The sequence below is a fragment of the Entelurus aequoreus genome, linkage group LG23 (genome assembly GCF_033978785.1).
Source record: "Entelurus aequoreus isolate RoL-2023_Sb linkage group LG23, RoL_Eaeq_v1.1, whole genome shotgun sequence".
NCBI classification, from domain to species: domain Eukaryota; kingdom Metazoa; phylum Chordata; class Actinopteri; order Syngnathiformes; family Syngnathidae; genus Entelurus; species Entelurus aequoreus.
In genome coordinates this window covers 8,636,513-8,664,238 of record NC_084753.1, presented here as the reverse complement: position 1 = coordinate 8,664,238, position 27,726 = coordinate 8,636,513, and the positions used below count along the sequence as shown (strand labels likewise).

Here is a 27,726-nt window from a genome sequence, read left to right as displayed (position 1 = left end):
TAGCTTGCGCAGCTAGTGGGTCCATGACCATGACTTCTGCTTTGTTTGATCAGCTGTTTTACTGCCCTGTTACAGACACCGTTTGGAAGCAATGAAGGTAGGTAAATAAACATTTACAAAGTATTTCTGTGTAAATATTAATTCCGCAGTGTATAAATCTGTGACTTTAAGTCCGGCGTGGCTGATAATGGGAGAAAAAAAAGATCTGAAAAATTTAGTGGGTGCGATTTATACGCCGATGCGCTCTATTGTCCAGATTAGGGCTAGGTGAGAAGGACCAAAACTGATATCCCGGTATCGTGATATATGATACTAATTGGTATTTTAAACACCACATTGGACTGACAATTACTTTCAAAAAGTAATTATAGTTACTCGTTACTTCACCAAAGAAGTAATTTAGTGACTAATAGAATTAATGACTAGGGAAAGTAATTAACATGTAAAGAACTTTAAAATATATCACACATCATACATCACACATCATGTATCACACATGTTATCACACATCATGTATCACACATCTTATCACACATCATACATCACACATCATGTATCACACATCATGTATCACACATCTTATCACACATCATACATCACACATCATGTATCACACATCATGTATCACACATCATACATCACACATGTATCACACGTCATACATCACACATCATGTATCACACATCATACATCACACATGTATCACACGTCATACATCACACATCATGTATCACACATCATGTATCACACATCATACATCACACATGTATCACACGTCGTACATCACACATCATGTATCACACAGTTGTGTACTTAGTCGTTACAAGTCAGTGGTTACTTGCTTCAAGTCATGTATTTTTCAGACTACACTTACAACAAGACTCAGGATAGCTTAATGGTTAAGACTGCTGCCTCTCAGTCAGTAAAAGTGGATTCAAATCCATAACTTGGTATAACTAGTTTTTTGTTTCACCTATCATAGTTTAATAATTGCATTTGTATATGAGCGAGAATCACGTCTTGATGGAACCCAGGATAGCTCAATGGTTAACACCGTGGGCTCCCAATACAGGGGTACTGGGTTTGAATCCCAATTGGTTTGATATGTAACTTAGGTTCAAACTTTTGTTCCACCTCAATCGTAGTTTACGGCGACAGGTGTCACGATTACATTAGTGAATGACCCAGACTACAGTTTTATAAGGACCTGGGATAGCTCAATGGTTAAGACTGCTGCCTCTCACGCAGTACTACTGGGTTCAAATCCATTGTTTTTCGTTTCGCCTCGATCATAGTTCACTGAATACATTTGTATATGAGCGAAAACCAAACCTTCACGGGACCCAGGATAGCTCAATGGTCAACACTGTGGGCTCCTAATACGGGGGTAGTGAGTTGTTTGACTAACATACTCCTAATACGGGGGTACTGGGTTGAGTTTTTCCTTGCCCTAATGTGGGATCTGAGCCAATGATGTCGTTGTGGCTTGTGCAGCCCTTTGAGACACTTGTGATTTAGGGCTATATAAGTAAACATTGATTGACAGCCAGAGAAAGACCCAGTATAGCTCAATGGCTAAGACTGCTGCCTCTCACGCAGTACTACTGGGTTCAAATCCGTAACTTGGAAGACCTTGTTTTTTGTTTCGCCCTGATCTTATTTCACTGATTACATTTGTTTATTAGCGAAAACCAAACATTAACAGGACTCAGGATAGCTCAATGGTCAATGCTGTGGGCTCCCAATGCAGCGGTACTGGGTTTGAATCCCAATTGGTTTGATATGTAACTTAGGTTCAACATTTTGTTCCACCTCAATCATAGTTTATTGCGACAGGTGTCACGATTACATTAGTGAATGAGCCAGACTGCACTTACAACAATATTGAGGATAGTTTAATGTTTAAGACTGCTACATCTTTCTTAGTAAAATATGATAGAGGTTGAACAAAATACTGTCAAAATCTGGTCTCTGCAAGATCCAGTATAGCTCAATGGTTAAGACTGCTGTGTTTCACGCAGTACTACTGGGTTCAAATCCATGACTTGGAAGATCTTGTTTTTCGTTTCGCCTCGATCATATTTCACTGATTACATTTGTATATGAGCGAAAACCAAAGCTTAACGGGACCTAGGATAGCTCAATGGTCAACACTGTGGGCTCCTAATACGGGGGTACTGAGTTCAAACCCCGTACATGGAATCAGTCATTTGGCTGTATGGCGTCAAAACGACATACATTGTGGGATGTTCCTTCTCCCCCACACAGAGTAATGTTATGTGCTAGTTGTTTGACTAACATATAGTTGAACAATTAAGTAAACACTAAAGATAATAATAATAAAAAATAAATAGTCAAATAGTCAATGATGACACCTCAGGGGTTACCTGTGAGTGAGTGAGTGTGTGTGTGTGTGTGTGTGAATGAGTGTGTGCGAGTGAGTGTAATTCCTGAGGTGGGTGGGAATAGGAGTATAAAGTTAAAAATAAAGAGCGTTGACCAATGAGCTCTCCTGGGTACAATTAAAAGAAAATAGGTTAATTGTAATTGGAAAAAAAAAAAAAAAATTAAATAATTATTTTAACATTACATGGGAGAGGTGACACAGTCACAATATATGTCACCTTGAAGCCTCCAGACAGTTTTGTAAATTACATGTCAACCCAACCTGGATTCGAACCCAGCACCCTTCAATCTGAGTCAACAGTCTTAACCCCTGGGCTATCCGGGTCTTATAGAAAGAAGATTTTTTTCTTATACACAAATGTAATCGAGGACTCCTGGCTCAGTAAAGTATGATGAGGTAGAACAAAATACCATTAACCAGAGTGGGGTTTGAACCCAGTACCTTTCATTCCAAGTCAACAGCTTTAACCACTGGGCTATCCGGGGTCTTGTGGAACGAAGATTTTTCTTTCATACACAAATGTAATCGAGGATTCCTGACTCAGTAAAGTATGATGAGGTAGAACAAAATACCATTAACCAGAGTGGGGTTTGAACCCAATACCTGTGATTTGGAGTCAGCAGTCTTAACCACTGAGCTATCCTTGGTCTTTAGAAGGGTTGATTTCTTTCCATACACAAATGTAATCTACGACCCCTGACTCACTAAAGTATGATGAGGTTGAACAAAATACTGCCAACCGGTGGAGGGTTCGAACCCAGGACCCTTCAATCTGAGTCAACAGTCTTAACCACTGGGCTATCCGGGGTCTTATAGAACAAAGATTTATTTCCATACACAAATGTAATCTACGACCCCTGACTCACTAAAGTATGATGAGGTTGAACAAAATACTGCCAACCGGAGTGGGGTTCAAACCCAGCACCCTTCAATCTGAGTCAACAGTCTTAACCACTGGGCTACCCCGGTTCTTGGGGAGAGCTGATTTTTTTCTCATACACAAATGTAATCGAGGACTCCTGACTCAGTAAAGTATGATGAGATAGAACAAAATACCATCAACCAGAGTGGGGTTTGAACCCAGTACCTCTCATTGCTTGCTCCATAACTTGGAAAATTTGTCTGAACTTGCTGCTTGTATTGTACCATATGTCCCAGCAAGAAATCTGCGTTCAAAGAAGTCCGGCTTATTAGTGATTCCCAGAGCCCAAAAAAAGTCTGCGTGCGATAGAGCGTTTTCTATTGGGGCTCCAGTACTCTGGAATGTTCTACCGGTAACAGTTAGAGATGCTACCTCAGTAGAAGCATTTAAGTCCCATCTTAAAACTCATTTGTATACTCTAGTCTTTAAATAGACCCCCCTTTTAGACCAGTTGATCTGCCGTCTCTTTTCTGCTCTGCCCCCCTCTCCTTCGTGGAGGGAGGGGCACAGGTCCGGTGGCCATGGATGAAGTGCTGGCTGTCCAGAGTCGGGACCCAGGGTGGACCACTCGTCTGTGCATCGGTTGGGGACGTCTTTGCGCTGCTGACCTGTCTCCACTCAAGATGATCTCCTGCTGGCCCCACTATGGACTGGACTCTCACTATTATGTTAGATCCACTATGGACTGGACTCTCACTATTATGTTAGATCCACTATGGACTGGACTCTCACTATTATGTTAGATCCACTATGGACTGGACTCTCACACTATTAACTAGATCCACTATGGACTGGACTCTCACACTATTATGTTAGATCCACTATGGACTGGACTCTCATAATATTATGTTAGATCCACTATGGACTGGACTCTCATAATATTATGTTAGATCCACTATGGACTGGACTCTCACACTATTATGTTAGATCCACTATGGACTGGACTCTCACTATTATGTTAGATCCACTATGGACTGGACTCTCACTATTATGTTAGATCCACTATGGACTGGACTGTCACACTATTATGTTAGATCCACTATGGACTGGACTCTCACACTATTATGTTAGATCCACTTTGGACTGGACTCTCACAATATTATGTTTGATCCACTATGGACTGGACTCTCACACTATTATGTTAGATCCACTATGGACTGGTCTCTCACTATTATGTTAGATCCACTATGGACTAGACTCTCACTATTATGTTAGATCCACTATGGACTAGACTCTCACACTATTATGTTAGATCCACTATGGACTGGACTCTCACACTATTATGTTAGATCCACTTTGGACTGGACTCTCACACTATTATGTTAGATCCACTATGGACTGGTCTCTCACTATTATGTTAGATCCACTATGGACTAGACTCTCACTATTATGTTAGATCCACTATGGACTAGACTCTCACACTATTATGTTAGATCCACTATGGACTGGACTCTCACACTATTATGTTAGATCCACTTTGGACTGGACTCTCACAATATTATGTTAGATCCACTATGGACTGGACTCTCACACTATTATGTTAGATCCACTATGGACTGGACTCTCACAATATTATGTTAGATCCACTATGGACTGGACTCTCACAATATTATGTTAGATCCACTATGGACTTGACTCTCACTATTATGTTAGATCCACTATGGACTGGACTCTCACACTATTATGTTAGATCCACTATAGACTGGACTCTCACAATATTATGTTAGATCCACTATGGACTGGACTCTCACAATATTATGTTAGATCCACTATGGACTGGACTCTCACAATATTATGTTAGATCCACTATGGACTGGACTCTCACAATATTATGTTAGATCCACTATGGACTGGACTCTCACACTATTATGTTAGATCCACTATAGACTGGACACTCACAATATTATGTTAGATCCACTATGGACTGGACTCTCACAGTATTATGTTAGATCCACTATGTACTTGACTCTCACACTATTATGTTAGATCCTCTATGGACTTGACTCTCACAATATTATGTTAGATCCACTATAGACTGGACTCTCACAATATTATGTTAGATCCGCTATAGACTGGACTCTCACAATATTATGTTAGATCCTCTATGGACTTGACTCTCACAATATTATGTTAGATCCACTATAGACTGGACTCTCACACTATTATGTTAGATTCACTATGGACTGGACTCTCACTATTATGTTAGATCCACTATGGACTGGACTCTCACTATTATGTTAGATCCACTATGGACTGGACTCTCACACTATTATGTTAGATCCACTATGGACTGGTCTCTCACTATTATGTTAGATCCACTATGGACTAGACTCTCACTATTATGTTAGATCCACTATGGACTAGACTCTCACACTATTATGTTAGATCCACTATGGACTGGACTCTCACACTATTATGTTAGATCCACTTTGGACTGGACTCTCACAATATTATGTTTGATCCACTATGGACTGGACTCTCACACTATTATGTTAGATCCACTATGGACTGGTCTCTCACTATTATGTTAGATCCACTATGGACTAGACTCTCACTATTATGTTAGATCCACTATGGACTAGACTCTCACACTATTATGTTAGATCCACTATGGACTGGACTCTCACACTATTATGTTAGATCCACTTTGGACTGGACTCTCACAATATTATGTTTGATCCACTATGGACTGGACTCTCACAATATTATGTTAGATCTACTCGACGTCCATTGCACCGGTCGTCCTAGATGGGGGATGGGGGGCAGGGGGGTTGCCCACATCTGTGGTCCTCTCCAAGGTTTCTCATTGTCATCCCACTGGGTTGAGTTTTTCCTTGCCCTAATGTGGGATCTGAGCCAAGGATGTCGTTGTGGCTTGTGCAGCCCTTTGAGACACTTGTGATTTAGGGATGTATAAGTAAACATTGATTGACAGCCAGAGAAAGACCCAGGATAGCTCAATGGTTAAGACTGCTGCCTCTCACGCAGTACTACTGGGTTCAAATCCGTAACTTGGAAGACCTTGTTTTTTGTTTCGCCCTGATCTTATTTCACTGATTACATTTGTTTATTAGCGAAAACCAAACCTTAACGGGACTCAGGATAGCTCAATGGTCAATGCTGTGGGCTCTCAATGCAGGGGTACTGGGTTTGAATCCCAATTGGTTTGATATGTAACTTAGTTTCAACATTTTGTTCCACCTCAATCATAGTTTATTGCGACAGGTGTCACGATTACATTAGTGAATGAGCCAGACTCCACTTACAACAATATTGAGGATAGTTTAATGTTTAAGACTGCTACATCTTTCTTAGTAAAATATGATAGAGGTTGAACAAAATACTGTCAAAATCTGGTCTCTGCAAGGTCCAGTATAGCTCAATGGTTAAGACTGCTGTGTTTCACGCAGTACTACTGGGTTCAAATCCATGACTTGGAAGATCTTGTTTTTCGTTTCGCCTCGATCATATTTCACTGATTACATTTGTATATGAGCGAAAACCAAAGCTTAACGGGACCTAGGATAGCTCAATGGTCAACACTGTGGGCTCCTAATACGGGGGTACTGAGTTCAAACCCCGTACATGGAATCAGTCATTTGGCTGTATGGCGTCAAAACGACATACATTGTGGGATGTTCCTTCTCCCCCACACAGAGTAATGTTATGTGCTAGTTGTTTGACTAACATATAGTTGAACAATTAAGTAAACACTAAAGATAATAATAATAAAAAATAAATAGTCAAATAGTCAATGATGACACCTCAGGGGTTACCTGTGAGTGAGTGTGTGAGTGTGTGTGTGTGTGTGTGTGTGTGTGTGTGTGTGTGTGAATGAGTGTGTGCGAGTGAGTGTAATTCCTGAGGTGGGTGGGAATAGGAGTATAAAGTTAAAAATAAAGAGCGTTGACCAATGAGCTCTCCTGGGTACAATTAAAAGAAAATAGGTTAATTGTAATTGGAAAAAAAAAAAAAAAATTAAATAATTATTTTAACATTACATGGGAGAGGTGACACAGTCACAATATATGTCACCTTGAAGCCTCCAGACAGTTTTGTAAATTACATGTCAACCCAACCTGGATTCGAACCCAGCACCCTTCAATCTGAGTCAACAGTCTTAACCCCTGGGCTATCCGGGTCTTATAGAAAGAAGATTTTTTTCTTATACACAAATGTAATCGAGGACTCCTGGCTCAGTAAAGTATGATGAGGTAGAACAAAATACCATTAACCAGAGTGGGGTTTGAACCCAGTACCTTTCATTCCAAGTCAACAGCTTTAACCACTGGGCTATCCGGGGTCTTGTGGAACGAAGATTTTTCTTTCATACACAAATGTAATCGAGGATTCCTGACTCAGTAAAGTATGATGAGGTAGAACAAAATACCATTAACCAGAGTGGGGTTTGAACCCAATACCTGTGATTTGGAGTCAGCAGTCTTAACCACTGAGCTATCCTTGGTCTTTAGAAGGGTTGATTTCTTTCCATACACAAATGTAATCTACGACCCCTGACTCACTAAAGTATGATGAGGTTGAACAAAATACTGCCAACCGGTGGAGGGTTCGAACCCAGGACCCTTCAATCTGAGTCAACAGTCTTAACCACTGGGCTATCCGGGGTCTTATAGAACAAAGATTTATTTCCATACACAAATGTAATCTACGACCCCTGACTCACTAAAGTATGATGAGGTTGAACAAAATACTGCCAACCGGAGTGGGGTTCAAACCCAGCACCCTTCAATCTGAGTCAACAGTCTTAACCACTGGGCTACCCCGGTTCTTGGGGAGAGCTGATTTTTTTCTCATACACAAATGTAATCGAGGACTCCTGCCTCAGTAAAGTATGAGATAGAACAAAATACCATCAACCAGAGTGGGGTTTGAACCCAGTACCTCTCATTGCTTGCTCCATAACTTGGAAAATTTGTCTGAACTTGCTGCTTGTATTGTACCATATGTCCCAGCAAGAAATCTGCGTTCAAAGAAGTCCGGCTTATTAGTGATTCCCAGAGCCCAAAAAAAGTCTGCGTGCGATAGAGCGTTTTCTATTGGGGCTCCAGTACTCTGGAATGTTCTACCGGTAACAGTTAGAGATGCTACCTCAGTAGAAGCATTTAAGTCCCATCTTAAAACTCATTTGTATACTCTAGTCTTTAAATAGACCCCCCTTTTAGACCAGTTGATCTGCCGTCTCTTTTCTGCTCTGCCCCCCTCTCCTTCGTGGAGGGAGGGGCACAGGTCCGGTGGCCATGGATGAAGTGCTGGCTGTCCAGAGTCGGGACCCAGGGTGGACCACTCATCTGTGCATCGGTTGGGGACGTCTTTGCGCTGCTGACCTGTCTCCACTCAAGATGATCTCCTGCTGGCCCCACTATGGACTGGACTCTCACTATTATGTTAGATCCACTATGGACTGGACTCTCACACTATTATGTTAGATCCACTATGGACTGGACTCTCACTATTATGTTAGATCCACTATGGACTGGACTCTCACTATTATGTTAGATCCACTATGGACTGGACTCTCACACTATTAACTAGATCCACTATGGACTGGACTCTCACACTATTATGTTAGATCCACTATGGACTGGACTCTCATAATATTATGTTAGATCCACTATGGACTGGACTCTCATAATATTATGTTAGATCCACTATGGACTGGACTCTCACACTATTATGTTAGATCCACTATGGACTGGACTCTCACTATTATGTTAGATCCACTATGGACTGGACTCTCACTATTATGTTAGATCCACTATGGACTGGACTGTCACACTATTATGTTAGATCCACTATGGACTGGACTCTCACACTATTATGTTAGATCCACTTTGGACTGGACTCTCACAATATTATGTTTGATCCACTATGGACTGGACTCTCACACTATTATGTTAGATCCACTATGGACTGGTCTCTCACTATTATGTTAGATCCACTATGGACTAGACTCTCACTATTATGTTAGATCCACTATGGACTAGACTCTCACACTATTATGTTAGATCCACTATGGACTGGACTCTCACACTATTATGTTAGATCCACTTTGGACTGGACTCTCACAATATTATGTTAGATCCACTATGGACTGGACTCTCACACTATTATGTTAGATCCACTATGGACTGGTCTCTCACTATTATGTTAGATCCACTATGGACTAGACTCTCACTATTATGTTAGATCCACTATGGACTAGACTCTCACACTATTATGTTAGATCCACTATGGACTGGACTCTCACACTATTATGTTAGATCCACTTTGGACTGGACTCTCACAATATTATGTTAGATCCACTATGGACTGGACTCTCACACTATTATGTTAGATCCACTATGGACTGGACTCTCACAATATTATGTTAGATCCACTATGGACTGGACTCTCACAATATTATGTTAGATCCACTATGGACTTGACTCTCACTATTATGTTAGATCCACTATGGACTGGACTCTCACACTATTATGTTAGATCCACTATAGACTGGACTCTCACAATATTATGTTAGATCCACTATGGACTGGACTCTCACAATATTATGTTAGATCCACTATGGACTGGACTCTCACAATATTATGTTAGATCCACTATGGACTGGACTCTCACAATATTATGTTAGATCCACTATGGACTGGACTCTCACAATATTATGTTAGATCCACTATAGACTGGACTCTCACAATATTATGTTAGATCCACTATGGACTGGACTCTCACACTATTATGTTAGATCCACTATAGACTGGACACTCACAATATTATGTTAGATCCCCTATGGACTGGACTCTCACAGTATTATGTTAGATCCACTATGTACTTGACTCTCACACTATTATGTTAGATCCTCTATGGACTTGACTCTCACAATATTATGTTAGATCCACTATAGACTGGACTCTCACAATATTATGTTAGATCCACTATAGACTGGACTCTCACAATATTATGTTAGATCCTCTATGGACTTGACTCTCACAATATTATGTTAGATCCACTATAGACTGGACTCTCACACTATTATGTTAGATTCACTATGGACTGGACTCTCACTATTATGTTAGATCCACTATGGACTGGACTCTCACTATTATGTTAGATCCACTATGGACTGGACTCTCACACTATTATGTTAGATCCACTATGGACTGGTCTCTCACTATTATGTTAGATCCACTATGGACTAGACTCTCACTATTATGTTAGATCCACTATGGACTAGACTCTCACACTATTATGTTAGATCCACTATGGACTGGACTCTCACACTATTATGTTAGATCCACTTTGGACTGGACTCTCACAATATTATGTTTGATCCACTATGGACTGGACTCTCACACTATTATGTTAGATCCACTATGGACTGGTCTCTCACTATTATGTTAGATCCACTATGGACTAGACTCTCACTATTATGTTAGATCCACTATGGACTAGACTCTCACACTATTATGTTAGATCCACTATGGACTGGACTCTCACACTATTATGTTAGATCCACTTTGGACTGGACTCTCACAATATTATGTTAGATCCACTATGGACTGGACTCTCACACTATTATGTTAGATCCACTTTGGACTGGACTCTCACAATATTATGTTTGATCCACTATGGACTGGACTCTCACAATATTATGTTAGATCTACTCGACGTCCATTGCACCGGTCGTCCTAGATGGGGGATGGGGGGCAGGGGGGTTGCCCACATCTGTGGTCCTCTCCAAGGTTTCTCATTGTCATCCCACTGGGTTGAGTTTTTCCTTGCCCTAATGTGGGATCTGAGCCAAGGATGTCGTTGTGGCTTGTGCAGCCCTTTGAGACACTTGTGATTTAGGGATGTATAAGTAAACATTGATTGACAGCCAGAGAAAGACCCAGGATAGCTCAATGGTTAAGACTGCTGCCTCTCACGCAGTACTACTGGGTTCAAATCCGTAACTTGGAAGACCTTGTTTTTTGTTTCGCCCTGATCTTATTTCACTGATTACATTTGTTAGCGAAAACCAAACCTTAACGGGACTCAGGATAGCTCAATGGTCAATGCTGTGGGCTCTCAATGCAGGGGTACTGGGTTTGAATCCCAATTGGTTTGATATGTAACTTAGTTTCAACATTTTGTTCCACCTCAATCATAGTTTATTGCGACAGGTGTCACGATTACATTAGTGAATGAGCCAGACTCCACTTACAACAATATTGAGGATAGTTTAATGTTTAAGACTGCTACATCTTTCTTAGTAAAATATGATAGAAGTTGAACAAAATACTGTCAAAATCTGGTCTCTGCAAGGTCCAGTATAGCTCAATGGTTAAGACTGCTGTGTTTCACGCAGTACTACTGGGTTCAAATCCATGACTTGGAAGATCTTGTTTTTCGTTTCGCCTCGATCATATTTCACTGATTACATTTGTATATGAGCGAAAACCAAAGCTTAACGGGACCTAGGATAGCTCAATGGTCAACACTGTGGGCTCCTAACACGGGGGTAGTGAGTTCAAACCCCGTACATGGAATCAGTCATTTGGCTGTATGGCGTCAAAACGACATACATTGTGGGATGTTTCTTCTCCCCCACACAGAGTAATGTTATGTGCTAGTTGTTTGACTAACATATAGTTGAACAATTAAGTAAACACTAAAGATAATAATAATAAAAAATAAATAGTCAAATAGTCAATGATGACACCTCAGGGGTTACCTGTGAGTGAGTGTGTGAGTGTGTGTGAATGAGTGTGTGTGTGAATGAGTGTGTGCGAGTGAGTGTAATTCCTGAGGTGGGTGGGAATAGGAGTATAAAGTTAAAAATAAAGAGCGTTGACCAATGAGCTCTCCTGGGTACAATTAAAAGAAAATAGGTTAATTGTAATTGGAAAAAAAAAAAAAAAATTAAATAATTATTTTAACATTACATGGGAGAGGTGACACAGTCACAATATATGTCACCTTGAAGCCTCCAGACAGTTTTGTAAATTACATGTCAACCCAACCTGGATTCGAACCCAGCACCCTTCAATCTGAGTCAACAGTCTTAACCCCTGGGCTATCCGGGTCTTATAGAAAGAAGATTTTTTTCTTATACACAAATGTAATCGAGGACTCCTGGCTCAGTAAAGTATGATGAGGTAGAACAAAATACCATCAACCAGAGTGGGGTTTGAACCCAGTACCTCTCATTCCAAGTCAACAGCTTTAACCACTGGGCTATCCAGGGTCTTGTGGAACGAAGATTTTTCTTTCATACACAAATGTAATCGAGGATTCCTGACTCAGTAAAGTATGATGAGGTAGAACAAAATACCATTAACCAGAGTGGGGTTTGAACCCAGTACCTTTCATTCCAAGTCAACAGCTTTAACCACTGGGCTATCCGGGGTCTTGTGGAAAGAAGATTTTTCTTTCATACACAAATGTAATCGAGGATTCCTGACTCAGTAAAGTATGATGAGGTAGAACAAAATACCATTAACCAGAGTGGGGTTTGAACCCAGTACCTGTCATTCCAAGTCAACAGCTTTAACCACTGGGCTATACGGGGTCTTGTGGAACGAAGATTTTTCTTTCATACACAAATGTAATCGAGGATTCCTGACTCAGTAAAGTGTGATGAGGTAGAACAAAATTCCATTAACCAGAGTGGGGTTTGAACCCAATACCTGTGATTTGGAGTCAGCAGTCTTAACCACTGAGCTATCCTTGGTCTTTAGAAGGGTTGATTTCTTTCCATACACAAATGTAATCTACGACCCCTGACTCACTAAAGTATGATGAGGTTGAACAAAATACTGCCAACCGGTGGCGGGTTCGAACCCAGGACCTTTCAATCTGAGTCAACAGTCTTAACCACTGGGCTATCCGGGGTCTTATACAAAAAGATTTCTTTCCATACACAAATGTAATCTACGACCCCTGACTCACTAAAGTATGATGAGGTTGAACAAAATACTGCCAACCGGAGTGGGGTTCAAACCCAGCACCCTTCAATCTGAGTCAACAGTCTTAACCACTGGGCTACCCCGGTTCTTGGGGAGAGCTGATTTTTTTCTCATACACAAATGTAATCGAGGACTCCTGACTCAGTAAAGTATGATGAGATAGAACAAAATACCATGAACCAGAGTGGGGTTTGAACCCAGTACCTCTCATTCCAAGTCAACAGCCTTAAAGGCCTACTGAAAGCCACTACTACCGACCACGCAGTCTGATAGTTTATATATCAATGATGAAATCTTAACATTATAACACATGCCAATACGGCCGGGTTAACTTATAAAGTGACATTTTAAATTTGCCGCTAAACTTCCGGTTCGAAACGCCTCTGAGGATGACGTATGCGCGTGACGTAGACCGGCGAACACGGGTATGCCTTCCACATTGAAGCCAATACGAAAAAGCTCTGTTTTCATTTCATAATTCCACAGTATTCTGGACATCTGTGTTCGTGAATCTGTTGCAATCCTGTTCATTGCATTATGGAGAAGGAAGCTGAGCAAGCAAAGAAGAAAGTTGTCGGTGCGAAATGGACGTATTTTTCGAACGTAGTCAGCAACAACAGTACACAGCCGGCGCTTCTTTGTTTACATTCCCGAAAGATGCAGTCAAGATGGAAGAACTCGGATAACAGAGACTCTAACCAGGAGGACTTTTGACTTCGATACACAGACGCCTGTAGAGAACTGGGACAACACAGACTCTTACCAGGATTACTTTGATTTGGATGACAAAGACGCAGACGTGCTACTGTGAGTATGCAGCTTTGGCTTCTAAACATTTGATCGCTTGACCGTATGTGCGCAACTTTTTTTTGCGTATGTACGTAACTTTTTAAAAATATATAAGCTTTATGAACCTTGGGTTAGGTGAACGGTCTTTTGGGCTGAGTGATTGTGTGTGTTGATCAGGTGTTTGAATTGTATTGGCGTGTTCTATGGAGCTAGGAGCTAGCAGAGGAGCTAGGAGCTAGCATAACAAACACGCAAGTGTTTTTATGCAGGATTAATTTGTGGCATATTAAATATAAGCCTGGTTGTGTTGTGGCTAATAGAGTATATATATGTCTTGTGTTTATTTACTGTTGTAGTCATTCCCAGCTGAATATCAGGTCACCCCCGCCTCTCACAGCATCTTCCCTATCTGAATCGCTTCAACTCCCCACTAGTCCTTCACTTGCACTTTACTCATCCACAAATCTTTCATCCTCGCTCAAATTAATGGGGAAATTGTCGCTTTCTCGGTCCGAATCTCTCTCACTTCATGCGGCCATCATTGTAAACAATAGGGAACTTTGCGTATATGTTCAACTGACTACGTCACGCTACTTCCGGTAGGGGCAAGCCTTTTTTTTTATCAGATACCAAAAGTTGCAATCTTTATCGTCGTTGTTCTATACTAAATCCTTTCAGCAAAAATATGGCAATATCGCGAAATGATCAAGTATGACACATAGAATAGATCTGCTATCCCCGTTTAAATAAAAAAAATTCATTTCAGTAGGCCTTTAATGGTTAAGACTGCTACATCTTTCTTAGTAAAATATGATAGAGGTTGAACAAAATACTGTCAAAATCTGGTCTCTGCAAGGTCCAGTATAGCTCAATGGTTAAGACTGCTGTGTTTCACGCAGTACTACTGGGTTCAAATCCATGACTTGGAAGATCTTGTTTTTCGTTTCGCCTCGATCATATTTCACTGATTACATTTGTATATGAGCGAAAACCAAAGCTTAACGGGACCTAGGATAGCTCAATGGTCAACACTGTGGGCTCCTAATACGGGGGTACTGAGTTCAAACCCCGTACATGGAATCAGTCATTTGGCTGTATGGCGTCAAAACGACATACATTGTGGGATGTTCCTTCTCCCCCACACAGAGTAATGTTATGTGCTAGTTGTTTGACTAACATATAGTTGAACAATTAAGTAAACACTAAAGATAATAATAATAAAAAATAAATTGTCAAATAGTCAATGATGACACCTCAGGGGTTACCTGTGTGTGTGTGAGAATGAGTGTGTGTGTGTGTGTGTGAATGAGTGTGTGCGAGTGAGTGTAATTCCTGAGGTGGGTGGGAATAGGAGTATAAAGTTAATAATAAAGAGCGTTGACCAATGAGCTCTCCTGGGTACAATTAAAAGAAAATAGGTTAATTGTAATTGAAAAAAAAAAAAAAAGTTAATTAAATAATTATTTGAACATTACATGGGAGAGGTGACACAGTCAAAATATATGTCACCTTGAAGCCTCCAGACAGTTTGTAAATTACATGTCAACCCAACCGGGATTCGAACCCAGCACCCTTCAGTCTGAGTCAACAGTCTTAACCACTGGGCTATCCGGGTTCTTGTAGAAAGAGGATTTTTTTCTCATACACAAATGTAATCGAGGACTCCGGACTCAGTAAAGTATGATGAGGTAGAACAAAATACCATCAACCAGAGTGGGGTTTGAACCCAACACCTCTCATTCTGAGTCAGCAGTCTTAACCACTGAGCTATCCTTGGTCTTGTGAAGAGTATATTTCTTTCCATACACAAATGTTATCTACGACCCCTGACTCACTAAAGTATGATGAGGTTGAACAAAATACTGCCAATCGGAGTGGGGTTCGAACCCAGCACCCTTCAATCTGAGTCAACAGTCTTAACCACTGGGCTATCCGGGGTCTTGTAGAAACAAGATTTTTTTGTCATACATAAATGTAATCGAGGACTCCTGACTCAGTAAAGTATGATGAGGTAGAACAAAATACCATCAACCAGAGTGGGGTTTGAACCCAGTACCTCTCATTCTGAGTCAGCAGTCTTAACCACTGGGCTATCCTGGGTCTTATGACTTGCAGATTGTGTTCCATGTTTGCTACAGTATAGCTTGTCTAAATGCTAACTTTCATGTTCATTGCTGTTTCACAACAAGACAGTAGCTGACATTTTCTTCATTATTTCTAGTCTTTTTATTTGAATAGTTGTCTTATTTTCAGTCTTGTTCATGAAGTTCACATCACATTGAAGCAGTTGGGATTGTTGTCATGACAACTTGTCTTCTAAACCTCACATGGCTACACTCAAAAATATTTGTTTTGTCTTGAGAAACAATTGCATGACCCTTTATGTGTCACCTTGACCTTTTATGTGTCACCTTGACCTTTTATGTGTCACTTTGCACTTGCTTTGCACCTGAAACTGGTCTGCTTTTCTCCATGGATGTTTTTTTTATTTTTTTTTCACATATAGATATCTTCTTGGTCTGGTTCCCCCTTAGTTGTGTTCCAGGGTGGTCCCCATACTGACATTTTGGTACCAGAACCTACATTTATTTCGGTCATTATTGTCTTTATTGGAACAAAAAAAATGTAGTGTACATGAAACATATGTTTATTATTGTAGTTTAGTCCTTAAATAAAATAGTGAACATACTAGACATTTTGTCTTTTAGTAGTAAGTAAACAAACAAAGTAGTCATTTTGTGTCACTTAGCATTCTCTTCTCACTTCTGTCTAAACTTTTACACTTGGAAAGAGGACTGCATGTAAAGTAACAATATATATATATATATATATATATATATATATATATATATATATATATATATATATATATATATATATATATATATATATAGCCTATTTATATGCATCATGTATTTATATAATGGATTATAATTAATATAATGAGATGTGAAAGTTTGTTTACTTCTGTGACGACCTCCTTTAAAGTTTTGCAATCAATCCGAAATATCAAGCAGCTAAAACACGGATAAGTGCGGTGAGAGTTTGACATTTTTCCCATCATGCATTGCACTGGATTTAAAATGGCCGTCGTTTTTAATTATGCGCGGTGCTTGGACATTTATTTATGCTTTTACAACGCCCACAAAGTTCAGTGAGCATGTTGTGTTATGTGTCGACACTACACACACAGGGCCTGTCGGTGTTGTTTGGATTGGGTCTTACAGGTAAATGCCGTGCTGTGCTCACTTCAAAAGGTAAACTTTGTGGTCATTGACCTGGCGTACTGATTGATGGCGGCAACATTTGCAACAATCAGCAATTACGTCTCGCGTATCAATTTATCGCGTGAGTTAACTCGTTAAGAGGAGGGCGGGGCTTCATGTGGCGCCATGACAGGAAAAGGGGGTGTGGCCTGTGGAAAGTGCCACTCTATATAGTCCAAATTGGCATTGCCGCAAAACCCAATTTAAGATATTCAACACTCTACTGCCATCTGGCAGCTAAAGTGGGTATTGCAATCCCCCCTCCCCAATTCGTCACGTTTCATGTGTCAGGTAAACCGCCGCGTATGAATGCCCTTCCTACTGCAGTTTTTAGAGATTACATCATTTCCTTGGTCACCTGGGCAAACGTCAGGTGGGTGTTTTGTTTAGCTTAGCATTGATTAGCATGTAGCGTCTTTAAAGGGGGAACTGCACTTTTTTTTTTGTAATTGTGCCTCAAATTCACAATCCTTACCCAAGACAAGAACACATTTCTCTTCTTTATTTATACTTATTGCCCAAGCTGTTTGTTTACGTGCTTCTTTCTTTATTTCTCTTTGCCATTCGGGCTTATTGGACCCTAATTAGAATAAAAACTAAGAATCATCTTTTGATATGATGTACTTAGTCCATAAGTACACAAATGTGTACTTCATGTGTAGTGACATGCTAATTCTTATTTTTACACTTTTTTCCCCCCAAATTCCATTGTATGTTATACTCTTCTGCCACCACCAGATGGCAGTATAAGTGTCCACATAAGTGGCCATAAGACCCCAATTCAGTAGTGTACACCATTTTGGAAATAAGAGCTAAAAGGTGCTGTCCACGCATGTGGCCACTAAGACTTTAGAGGTTTTAATGCGCTCCAACTGGTAAATAAACATCAATAAAAGTCTGCTTATAATATTCTGACCATAAAACACAATAAAATACATTTAAAAAAGCGCCGACATTACTTCATTTACGATGTCGTGACCTGAATATTGGCGATATTGTTCTTATGAGCGCTAATGTGAGGAGGTAGCGAGCTCATGCAGTGACATCATCGGCTGCTGAGCCGCTCTATCGCCTCGGAGCCTGTGAGAGTTGATCCCAGATCAAAATAGTAACATGATGAGGACGTAAACTGAGAAGTTGGACTCATCTCTGCAGGAATAAAACGTGCCAACACTCAGTGAGAGCAGACATTGTACTGTAAGTGATGTTTCATTATGGCTGATTGACCCCCCGGACATGTGGAATTGTGTAAATGTGACCTTAAAGGTGTGTTTGGTGTTGGAGTTAGCAAATGAAAAAGGTTTACCAGAAACAGTTGACTCTCTCCCGGGAATAATCAAACTGGACTGCAGAGCACGCCTTCAGGTCCAGGGTCCGAATGGGGTCCTGGGACTGCAACACAGAGACTGCAGACGGTCCAGCACACCCGACTCAAGTTGGATCAGGTTCAAGGACTTGGACTCACCGTTTGGTCTTTAAAGTATTTCAGCTCATGTCTGCTGAGTGTGAACCATCTTTGCTTCCAGTTCTGCTAACCAACAACGTTACAATTATTCTGCACAGGAGACAAATGTTGTGGGAGTGACTTCAATTAACTCTTTCCATTACTGGACAATAGAATACATTCACTTTTGTCCTCAAAATTCTACACACAATACCCCATAACAGCAATGTGGATTAGTTTGTTTAAAAAAAAATCAAAATAGGTGTTTCCATTACTGTAAAATAGAATATTTGATTTTGTCCTCAAAATTCTACACACAATACCCCATAATAGCAATTGTAATTAGTTTGTTTTAAAAAATTTGCAAATTAGGTGTTTCCATTACTGTAGAATAGAATCTTCGATTGTGTCCTCAAAATTCTACACACAATACCCCATAATAGCAATGTGGATTAGTTCATTTAAATATTTTTTTGCAAATTAGGTGTTTCTATTACTGTAGAATAGAATATTTGATTTTGTCCTCAAAATTCTACACACAATACCCCATAATAGCAATATGAATTAGTTTGTTTAAAACATTTTGCAACTTAGGTGTTTCCATTACTGTAGAATAGAATAAATTCACTTTTGTCCTCAAAATTCTACACACAATACCCCATAATAGCAATGTGAATTAGTTTTTTTTTTTTTAAATAGCAAATTAGGTGTTTCCATTACTGTAGAATAGAATACATTAATTTTTGTCCTCAAAATTCTACACACAATACCCCATAATAGCAATTTTAATTAGTTAGCTTAAAAAAAAATTGCAAATCAGGTGTTTCCATTACTGTAGAATAGAATCTTCGATTGTGTCCTCAAAATTCTACACACAATACCCCATAATAGCAATGTGGATTAGTTCGTTTAAATTTTTTTTTGCAAATTAGGTGTTTCCATTACTGTAGAATAGAATATTCGATTTTGTCCTCAAAATTCTACACACAATACCCCATAATAGCAATGTGGGTTAGTTTAAAAAATATATCAAAATAGGTGTTTCTATTACTGTAAAATAGAATAAATTCACTTTTGTCCTCAAAATTCTACACACAATACCCCATAATAGCAATGTGGATTAGTTGTTTTTTTTAAAATAGCAAATTATGTGTTTCCATTACTGTAGAATAGAATAAATTAATTTTTGTCCTCAAAATTCTACACACAATACCTCATAATAGCAATTTTAATTAGTTAGTTTTAAAAAAAATTGCAAATTAGGTGTTTCCATTACTGTAGAATAGAATATTTGATTTTGTCCTCAAAATTCTACACAAAATACCCCATAATAGCAATGTGAATTTTTTTTTTTTTTTTTAAATGTTTGCAAATTAGGTGTTTCCATTACTGTACAATAGAATACATTCACTATTTCCCTCAAAATTCTACACACAATACCCCATAATAGCAATGTGAATTAGTTTGTTTAAAAAATCTTGCAAATTAATTAAAATAAAATAAAACCATGTACATAAGTATTCACAGCCTTTGCTCAATACTTAGTTGATGCACCTCTGGCTGCAATTACAGCCTCAAATCATCTTGAGTATGATACCACAAACTTGGCACACCCATCTTTCAAGTGTTCCTCTTTGCAGCAACTCTCCAGCTCTCTCTTAGTAAACAAAACAAGTAAGTCAACATCCACCTGAAAGACTCTCAGACCACAAGAAACTAACAAGTAAGTCAACATGCACCTGAAAGACTCTCAGACCACAAGAAACTAACAAGTAAGTCAACATCCACCTGAAAGACTCTCAGACCACAAGAAACTAACAAGTAAGTCAACATCCACCTGAAAGACTCTCAGACCACAAGAAACTAACAAGTAAGTCAACATCCACCTGAAAGACTCTCAGACCACAAGAAACTAACAAGTAAGTCAACATGCACCTGAAAGACTCTCAGACCACAAAGAACTAACAAGTAAGTCAACATGCACCTGAAAGACTCTCAGACCACAAAGAACTAACAAGTAAGTCAACATCCACCTGAAAGACTCTCAGACCACAAGAAACTAACAAGTAAGTCAACATGCACCTGAAAGACTCTCAGACCACAAAGAACTAACAAGTAAGTCAACATCCACCTGAAAGACTCTCAGACCACAAGAAACTAACAAGTAAGTCAACATGCACCTGAAAGACTCTCAGACCACAAGAAACTAACAAGTAAGTCAACATGCACCTGAAAGACTCTCAGACCACAAGAAACTAACAAGTAAGTCAACATGCACCTGAAAGACTCTCAGACCACAAGAAACTAACAAGTAAGTCAACATGCACCTGAAAGACTCTCAGACCACAAGAAACTAACAAGTAAGTCAACATGCACCTGAAAGACTCTCAGACCACAAGAAACTAACAAGTAAGTCAACATCCACCTGAAAGACTCTCAGACCACAAGAAACTAACAAGTAAGTCAACATGCACCTGAAAGACTCTCAGACCACAAGAAACTAACAAGTAAGTCAACATGCACCTGAAAGACTCTCAGACCACAAGAAACTAACAAGTAAGTCAACATGCACCTGAAAGACTCTCAGACCACAAGAAACTAACAAGTAAGTCAACATGCACCTGAAAGACTCTCAGACCACAAGAAACTAACAAGTAAGTCAACATGCACCTGAAAGACTCTCAGACCACAAGAAACTAACAAGTAAGTCAACATGCACCTGAAAGACTCTCAGACCACAAGAAACTAACAAGTAAGTCAACATGCACCTGAAAGACTCTCAGACCACAAAGAACTAACAAGTAAGTCAACATGCACCTGAAAGACTCTCAGACCACAAAGAACTAACAAGTAAGTCAACATCCACCTGAAAGACTCTCAGACCACAAGAAACTAACAAGTAAGTCAACATGCACCTGAAAGACTCTCAGACCACAAAGAACTAACAAGTAAGTCAACATGCACCTGAAAGACTCTCAGACCACAAAGAACTAACAAGTAAGTCAACATGCACCTGAAAGACTCTCAGACCACAAGAAACTAACAAGTAAGTCAACATGCACCTGAAAGACTCTCAGACCACAAGAAACTAACAAGTAAGTCAACATCCACCTGAAAGACTCTCAGACCACAAGAAACTAACAAGTAAGTCAACATGCACCTGAAAGACTCTCAGACCACAAGAAACTAACAAGTAAGTCAACATCCACCTGAAAGACTCTCAGACCACAAGAAACTAACAAGTAAGTCAACATCCACCTGAAAGACTCTCAGACCACAAGAAACTAACAAGTAAGTCAACATGCACCTGAAAGACTCTCAGACCACAAGAAACTAACAAGTAAGTCAACATGCACCTGAAAGACTCTCAGACCACAAGAAACTAACAAGTAAGTCAACATGCACCTGAAAGACTCTCAGACCACAAGAAACTAACAAGTAAGTCAACATCCACCTGAAAGACTCTCAGACCACAAGAAACTAACAAGTAAGTCAACATGCACCTGAAAGACTCTCAGACCACAAGAAACTAACAAGTAAGTCAACATGCACCTGAAAGACTCTCAGACCACAAGAAACTAACAAGTAAGTCAACATGCACCTGAAAGACTCTCAGACCACAAGAAACTAACAAGTAAGTCAACATCCACCTGAAAGACTCTCAGACCACAAGAAACTAACAAGTAAGTCAACATCCACCTGAAAGACTCTCAGACCACAAGAAACTAACAAGTAAGTCAACATCCACCTGAAAGACTCTCAGACCACAAGAAACTAACAAGTAAGTCAACATGCACCTGAAAGACTCTCAGACCACAAAGAACTAACAAGTAAGTCAACATCCACCTGAAAGACTCTCAGACCACAAGAAACTAACAAGTAAGTCAACATGCACCTGAAAGACTCTCAGACCACAAGAAACTAACAAGTAAGTCAACATGCACCTGAAAGACTCTCAGACCACAAGAAACTAACAAGTAAGTCAACATGCACCTGAAAGACTCTCAGACCACAAGAAACTAACAAGTAAGTCAACATGCACCTGAAAGACTCTCAGACCACAAGAAACTAACAAGTAAGTCAACATGCACCTGAAAGACTCTCAGACCACAAGAAACTAACAAGTAAGTCAACATCCACCTGAAAGACTCTCAGACCACAAGAAACTAACAAGTAAGTCAACATGCACCTGAAAGACTCTCAGACCACAAGAAACTAACAAGTAAGTCAACATGCACCTGAAAGACTCTCAGACCACAAGAAACTAACAAGTAAGTCAACATGCACCTGAAAGACTCTCAGACCACAAGAAACTAACAAGTAAGTCAACATGCACCTGAAAGACTCTCAGACCACAAGAAACTAACAAGTAAGTCAACATGCACCTGAAAGACTCTCAGACCACAAGAAACTAACAAGTAAGTCAACATGCACCTGAAAGACTCTCAGACCACAAGAAACTAACAAGTAAGTCAACATGCACCTGAAAGACTCTCAGACCACAAAGAACTAACAAGTAAGTCAACATGCACCTGAAAGACTCTCAGACCACAAAGAACTAACAAGTAAGTCAACATCCACCTGAAAGACTCTCAGACCACAAGAAACTAACAAGTAAGTCAACATGCACCTGAAAGACTCTCAGACCACAAAGAACTAACAAGTAAGTCAACATGCACCTGAAAGACTCTCAGACCACAAAGAACTAACAAGTAAGTCAACATGCACCTGAAAGACTCTCAGACCACAAGAAACTAACAAGTAAGTCAACATGCACCTGAAAGACTCTCAGACCACAAGAAACTAACAAGTAAGTCAACATCCACCTGAAAGACTCTCAGACCACAAGAAACTAACAAGTAAGTCAACATGCACCTGAAAGACTCTCAGACCACAAGAAACTAACAAGTAAGTCAACATCCACCTGAAAGACTCTCAGACCACAAGAAACTAACAAGTAAGTCAACATCCACCTGAAAGACTCTCAGACCACAAGAAACTAACAAGTAAGTCAACATGCACCTGAAAGACTCTCAGACCACAAGAAACTAACAAGTAAGTCAACATGCACCTGAAAGACTCTCAGACCACAAGAAACTAACAAGTAAGTCAACATGCACCTGAAAGACTCTCAGACCACAAGAAACTAACAAGTAAGTCAACATCCACCTGAAAGACTCTCAGACCACAAGAAACTAACAAGTAAGTCAACATGCACCTGAAAGACTCTCAGACCACAAGAAACTAACAAGTAAGTCAACATCCACCTGAAAGACTCTCAGACCACAAGAAACTAACAAGTAAGTCAACATGCACCTGAAAGACTCTCAGACCACAAGAAACTAACAAGTAAGTCAACATCCACCTGAAAGACTCTCAGACCACAAGAAACTAACAAGTAAGTCAACATCCACCTGAAAGACTCTCAGACCACAAGAAACTAACAAGTAAGTCAACATCCACCTGAAAGACTCTCAGACCACAAGAAACTAACAAGTAAGTCAACATGCACCTGAAAGACTCTCAGACCACAAGAAACTAACAAGTAAGTCAACATGCACCTGAAAGACTCTCAGACCACAAGAAACTAACAAGTAAGTCAACATGCACCTGAAAGACTCTCAGACCACAAGAAACTAACAAGTAAGTCAACATGCACCTGAAAGACTCTCAGACCACAAGAAACTAACAAGTAAGTCAACATCCACCTGAAAGACTCTCAGACCACAAGAAACTAACAAGTAAGTCAACATGCACCTGAAAGACTCTCAGACCACAAGAAACTAACAAGTAAGTCAACATCCACCTGAAAGACTCTCAGACCACAAGAAACTAACAAGTAAGTCAACATCCACCTGAAAGACTCTCAGACCACAAGAAACTAACAAGTAAGTCAACATGCACCTGAAAGACTCTCAGACCACAAGAAACTAACAAGTAAGTCAACATGCACCTGAAAGACTCTCAGACCACAAGAAACTAACAAGTAAGTCAACATCCACCTGAAAGACTCTCAGACCACAAGAAACTAACAAGTAAGTCAACATGCACCTGAAAGACTCTCAGACCACAAGAAACTAACAAGTAAGTCAACATGCACCTGAAAGACTCTCAGACCACAAGAAACTAACAAGTAAGTCAACATGCACCTGAAAGACTCTCAGACCACAAGAAACTAACAAGTAAGTCAACATCCACCTGAAAGACTCTCAGACCACAAGAAACTAACAAGTAAGTCAACATCCACCTGAAAGACTCTCAGACCACAAGAAACTAACAAGTAAGTCAACATGCACCTGAAAGACTCTCAGACCACAAGAAACTAACAAGTAAGTCAACATCCACCTGAAAGACTCTCAGACCACAAGAAACTAACAAGTAAGTCAACATCCACCTGAAAGACTCTCAGACCACAAGAAACTAACAAGTAAGTCAACATGCACCTGAAAGACTCTCAGACCACAAGAAACTAACAAGTAAGTCAACATGCACCTGAAAGACTCTCAGACCACAAGAAACTAACAAGTAAGTCAACATCCACCTGAAAGACTCTCAGACCACAAGAAACTAACAAGTAAGTCAACATGCACCTGAAAGACTCTCAGACCACAAGAAACTAACAAGTAAGTCAACATGCACCTGAAAGACTCTCAGACCACAAGAAACTAACAAGTAAGTCAACATGCACCTGAAAGACTCTCAGACCACAAGAAACTAACAAGTAAGTCAACATGCACCTGAAAGACTCTCAGACCACAAAGAACTAACAAGTAAGTCAACATGCACCTGAAAGACTCTCAGACCACAAGAAACTAACAAGTAAGTCAACATGCACCTGAAAGACTCTCAGACCACAAAGAACTAACAAGTAAGTCAACATCCACCTGAAAGACTCTCAGACCACAAGAAACTAACAAGTAAGTCAACATGCACCTGAAAGACTCTCAGACCACAAAGAACTAACAAGTAAGTCAACATGCACCTGAAAGACTCTCAGACCACAAAGAACTAACAAGTAAGTCAACATGCACCTGAAAGACTCTCAGACCACAAGAAACTAACAAGTAAGTCAACATGCACCTGAAAGACTCTCAGACCACAAGAAACTAACAAGTAAGTCAACATCCACCTGAAAGACTCTCAGACCACAAGAAACTAACAAGTAAGTCAACATGCACCTGAAAGACTCTCAGACCACAAGAAACTAACAAGTAAGTCAACATCCACCTGAAAGACTCTCAGACCACAAGAAACTAACAAGTAAGTCAACATCCACCTGAAAGACTCTCAGACCACAAGAAACTAACAAGTAAGTCAACATGCACCTGAAAGACTCTCAGACCACAAGAAACTAACAAGTAAGTCAACATGCACCTGAAAGACTCTCAGACCACAAGAAACTAACAAGTAAGTCAACATGCACCTGAAAGACTCTCAGACCACAAGAAACTAACAAGTAAGTCAACATCCACCTGAAAGACTCTCAGACCACAAGAAACTAACAAGTAAGTCAACATGCACCTGAAAGACTCTCAGACCACAAGAAACTAACAAGTAAGTCAACATCCACCTGAAAGACTCTCAGACCACAAGAAACTAACAAGTAAGTCAACATCCACCTGAAAGACTCTCAGACCACAAGAAACTAACAAGTAAGTCAACATCCACCTGAAAGACTCTCAGACCACAAGAAACTAACAAGTAAGTCAACATGCACCTGAAAGACTCTCAGACCACAAGAAACTAACAAGTAAGTCAACATGCACCTGAAAGACTCTCAGACCACAAGAAACTAACAAGTAAGTCAACATGCACCTGAAAGACTCTCAGACCACAAGAAACTAACAAGTAAGTCAACATGCACCTGAAAGACTCTCAGACCACAAGAAACTAACAAGTAAGTCAACATGCACCTGAAAGACTCTCAGACCACAAGAAACTAACAAGTAAGTCAACATGCACCTGAAAGACTCTCAGACCACAAGAAACTAACAAGTAAGTCAACATGCACCTGAAAGACTCTCAGACCACAAGAAACTAACAAGTAAGTCAACATGCACCTGAAAGACTCTCAGACCACAAGAAACTAACAAGTAAGTCAACATCCACCTGAAAGACTCTCAGACCACAAGAAACTAACAAGTAAGTCAACATGCACCTGAAAGACTCTCAGACCACAAGAAACTAACAAGTAAGTCAACATCCACCTGAAAGACTCTCAGACCACAAGAAACTAACAAGTAAGTCAACATGCACCTGAAAGACTCTCAGACCACAAGAAACTAACAAGTAAGTCAACATCCACCTGAAAGACTCTCAGACCACAAGAAACTAACAAGTAAGTCAACATGCACCTGAAAGACTCTCAGACCACAAGAAACTAACAAGTAAGTCAACATGCACCTGAAAGACTCTCAGACCACAAGAAACTAACAAGTAAGTCAACATGCACCTGAAAGACTCTCAGACCACAAGAAACTAACAAGTAAGTCAACATCCACCTGAAAGACTCTCAGACCACAAGAAACTAACAAGTAAGTCAACATGCACCTGAAAGACTCTCAGACCACAAGAAACTAACAAGTAAGTCAACATGCACCTGAAAGACTCTCAGACCACAAGAAACTAACAAGTAAGTCAACATGCACCTGAAAGACTCTCAGACCACAAGAAACTAACAAGTAAGTCAACATGCACCTGAAAGACTCTCAGACCACAAGAAACTAACAAGTAAGTCAACATGCACCTGAAAGACTCTCAGACCACAAGAAACTAACAAGTAAGTCAACATGCACCTGAAAGACTCTCAGACCACAAGAAACTAACAAGTAAGTCAACATGCACCTGAAAGACTCTCAGACCACAAAGAACTAACAAGTAAGTCAACATGCACCTGAAAGACTCTCAGACCACAAAGAACTAACAAGTAAGTC

The 27,726-nt window shown here is 40.0% G+C and overlaps 1 protein-coding gene across 1 annotated transcript in view; it reads right to left on the bottom strand.

The window, feature by feature from the left end:
• dapp1 (dual adaptor of phosphotyrosine and 3-phosphoinositides) overlaps window positions 1–27,726 on the bottom strand; it is a 49,734-nt gene that overhangs the window by 6,035 nt on the left and 15,973 nt on the right. The window contains exons 7-8 of the mRNA XM_062035138.1: window positions 18,815–18,877; window positions 18,656–18,741 (exon numbers count right to left, since the gene is read on the bottom strand). Of these exons, the coding sequence (XP_061891122.1) occupies window positions 18,656–18,741; window positions 18,815–18,877 (149 nt within the window). The remainder of the gene's footprint in view (window positions 1–18,655; window positions 18,742–18,814; window positions 18,878–27,726) is intronic.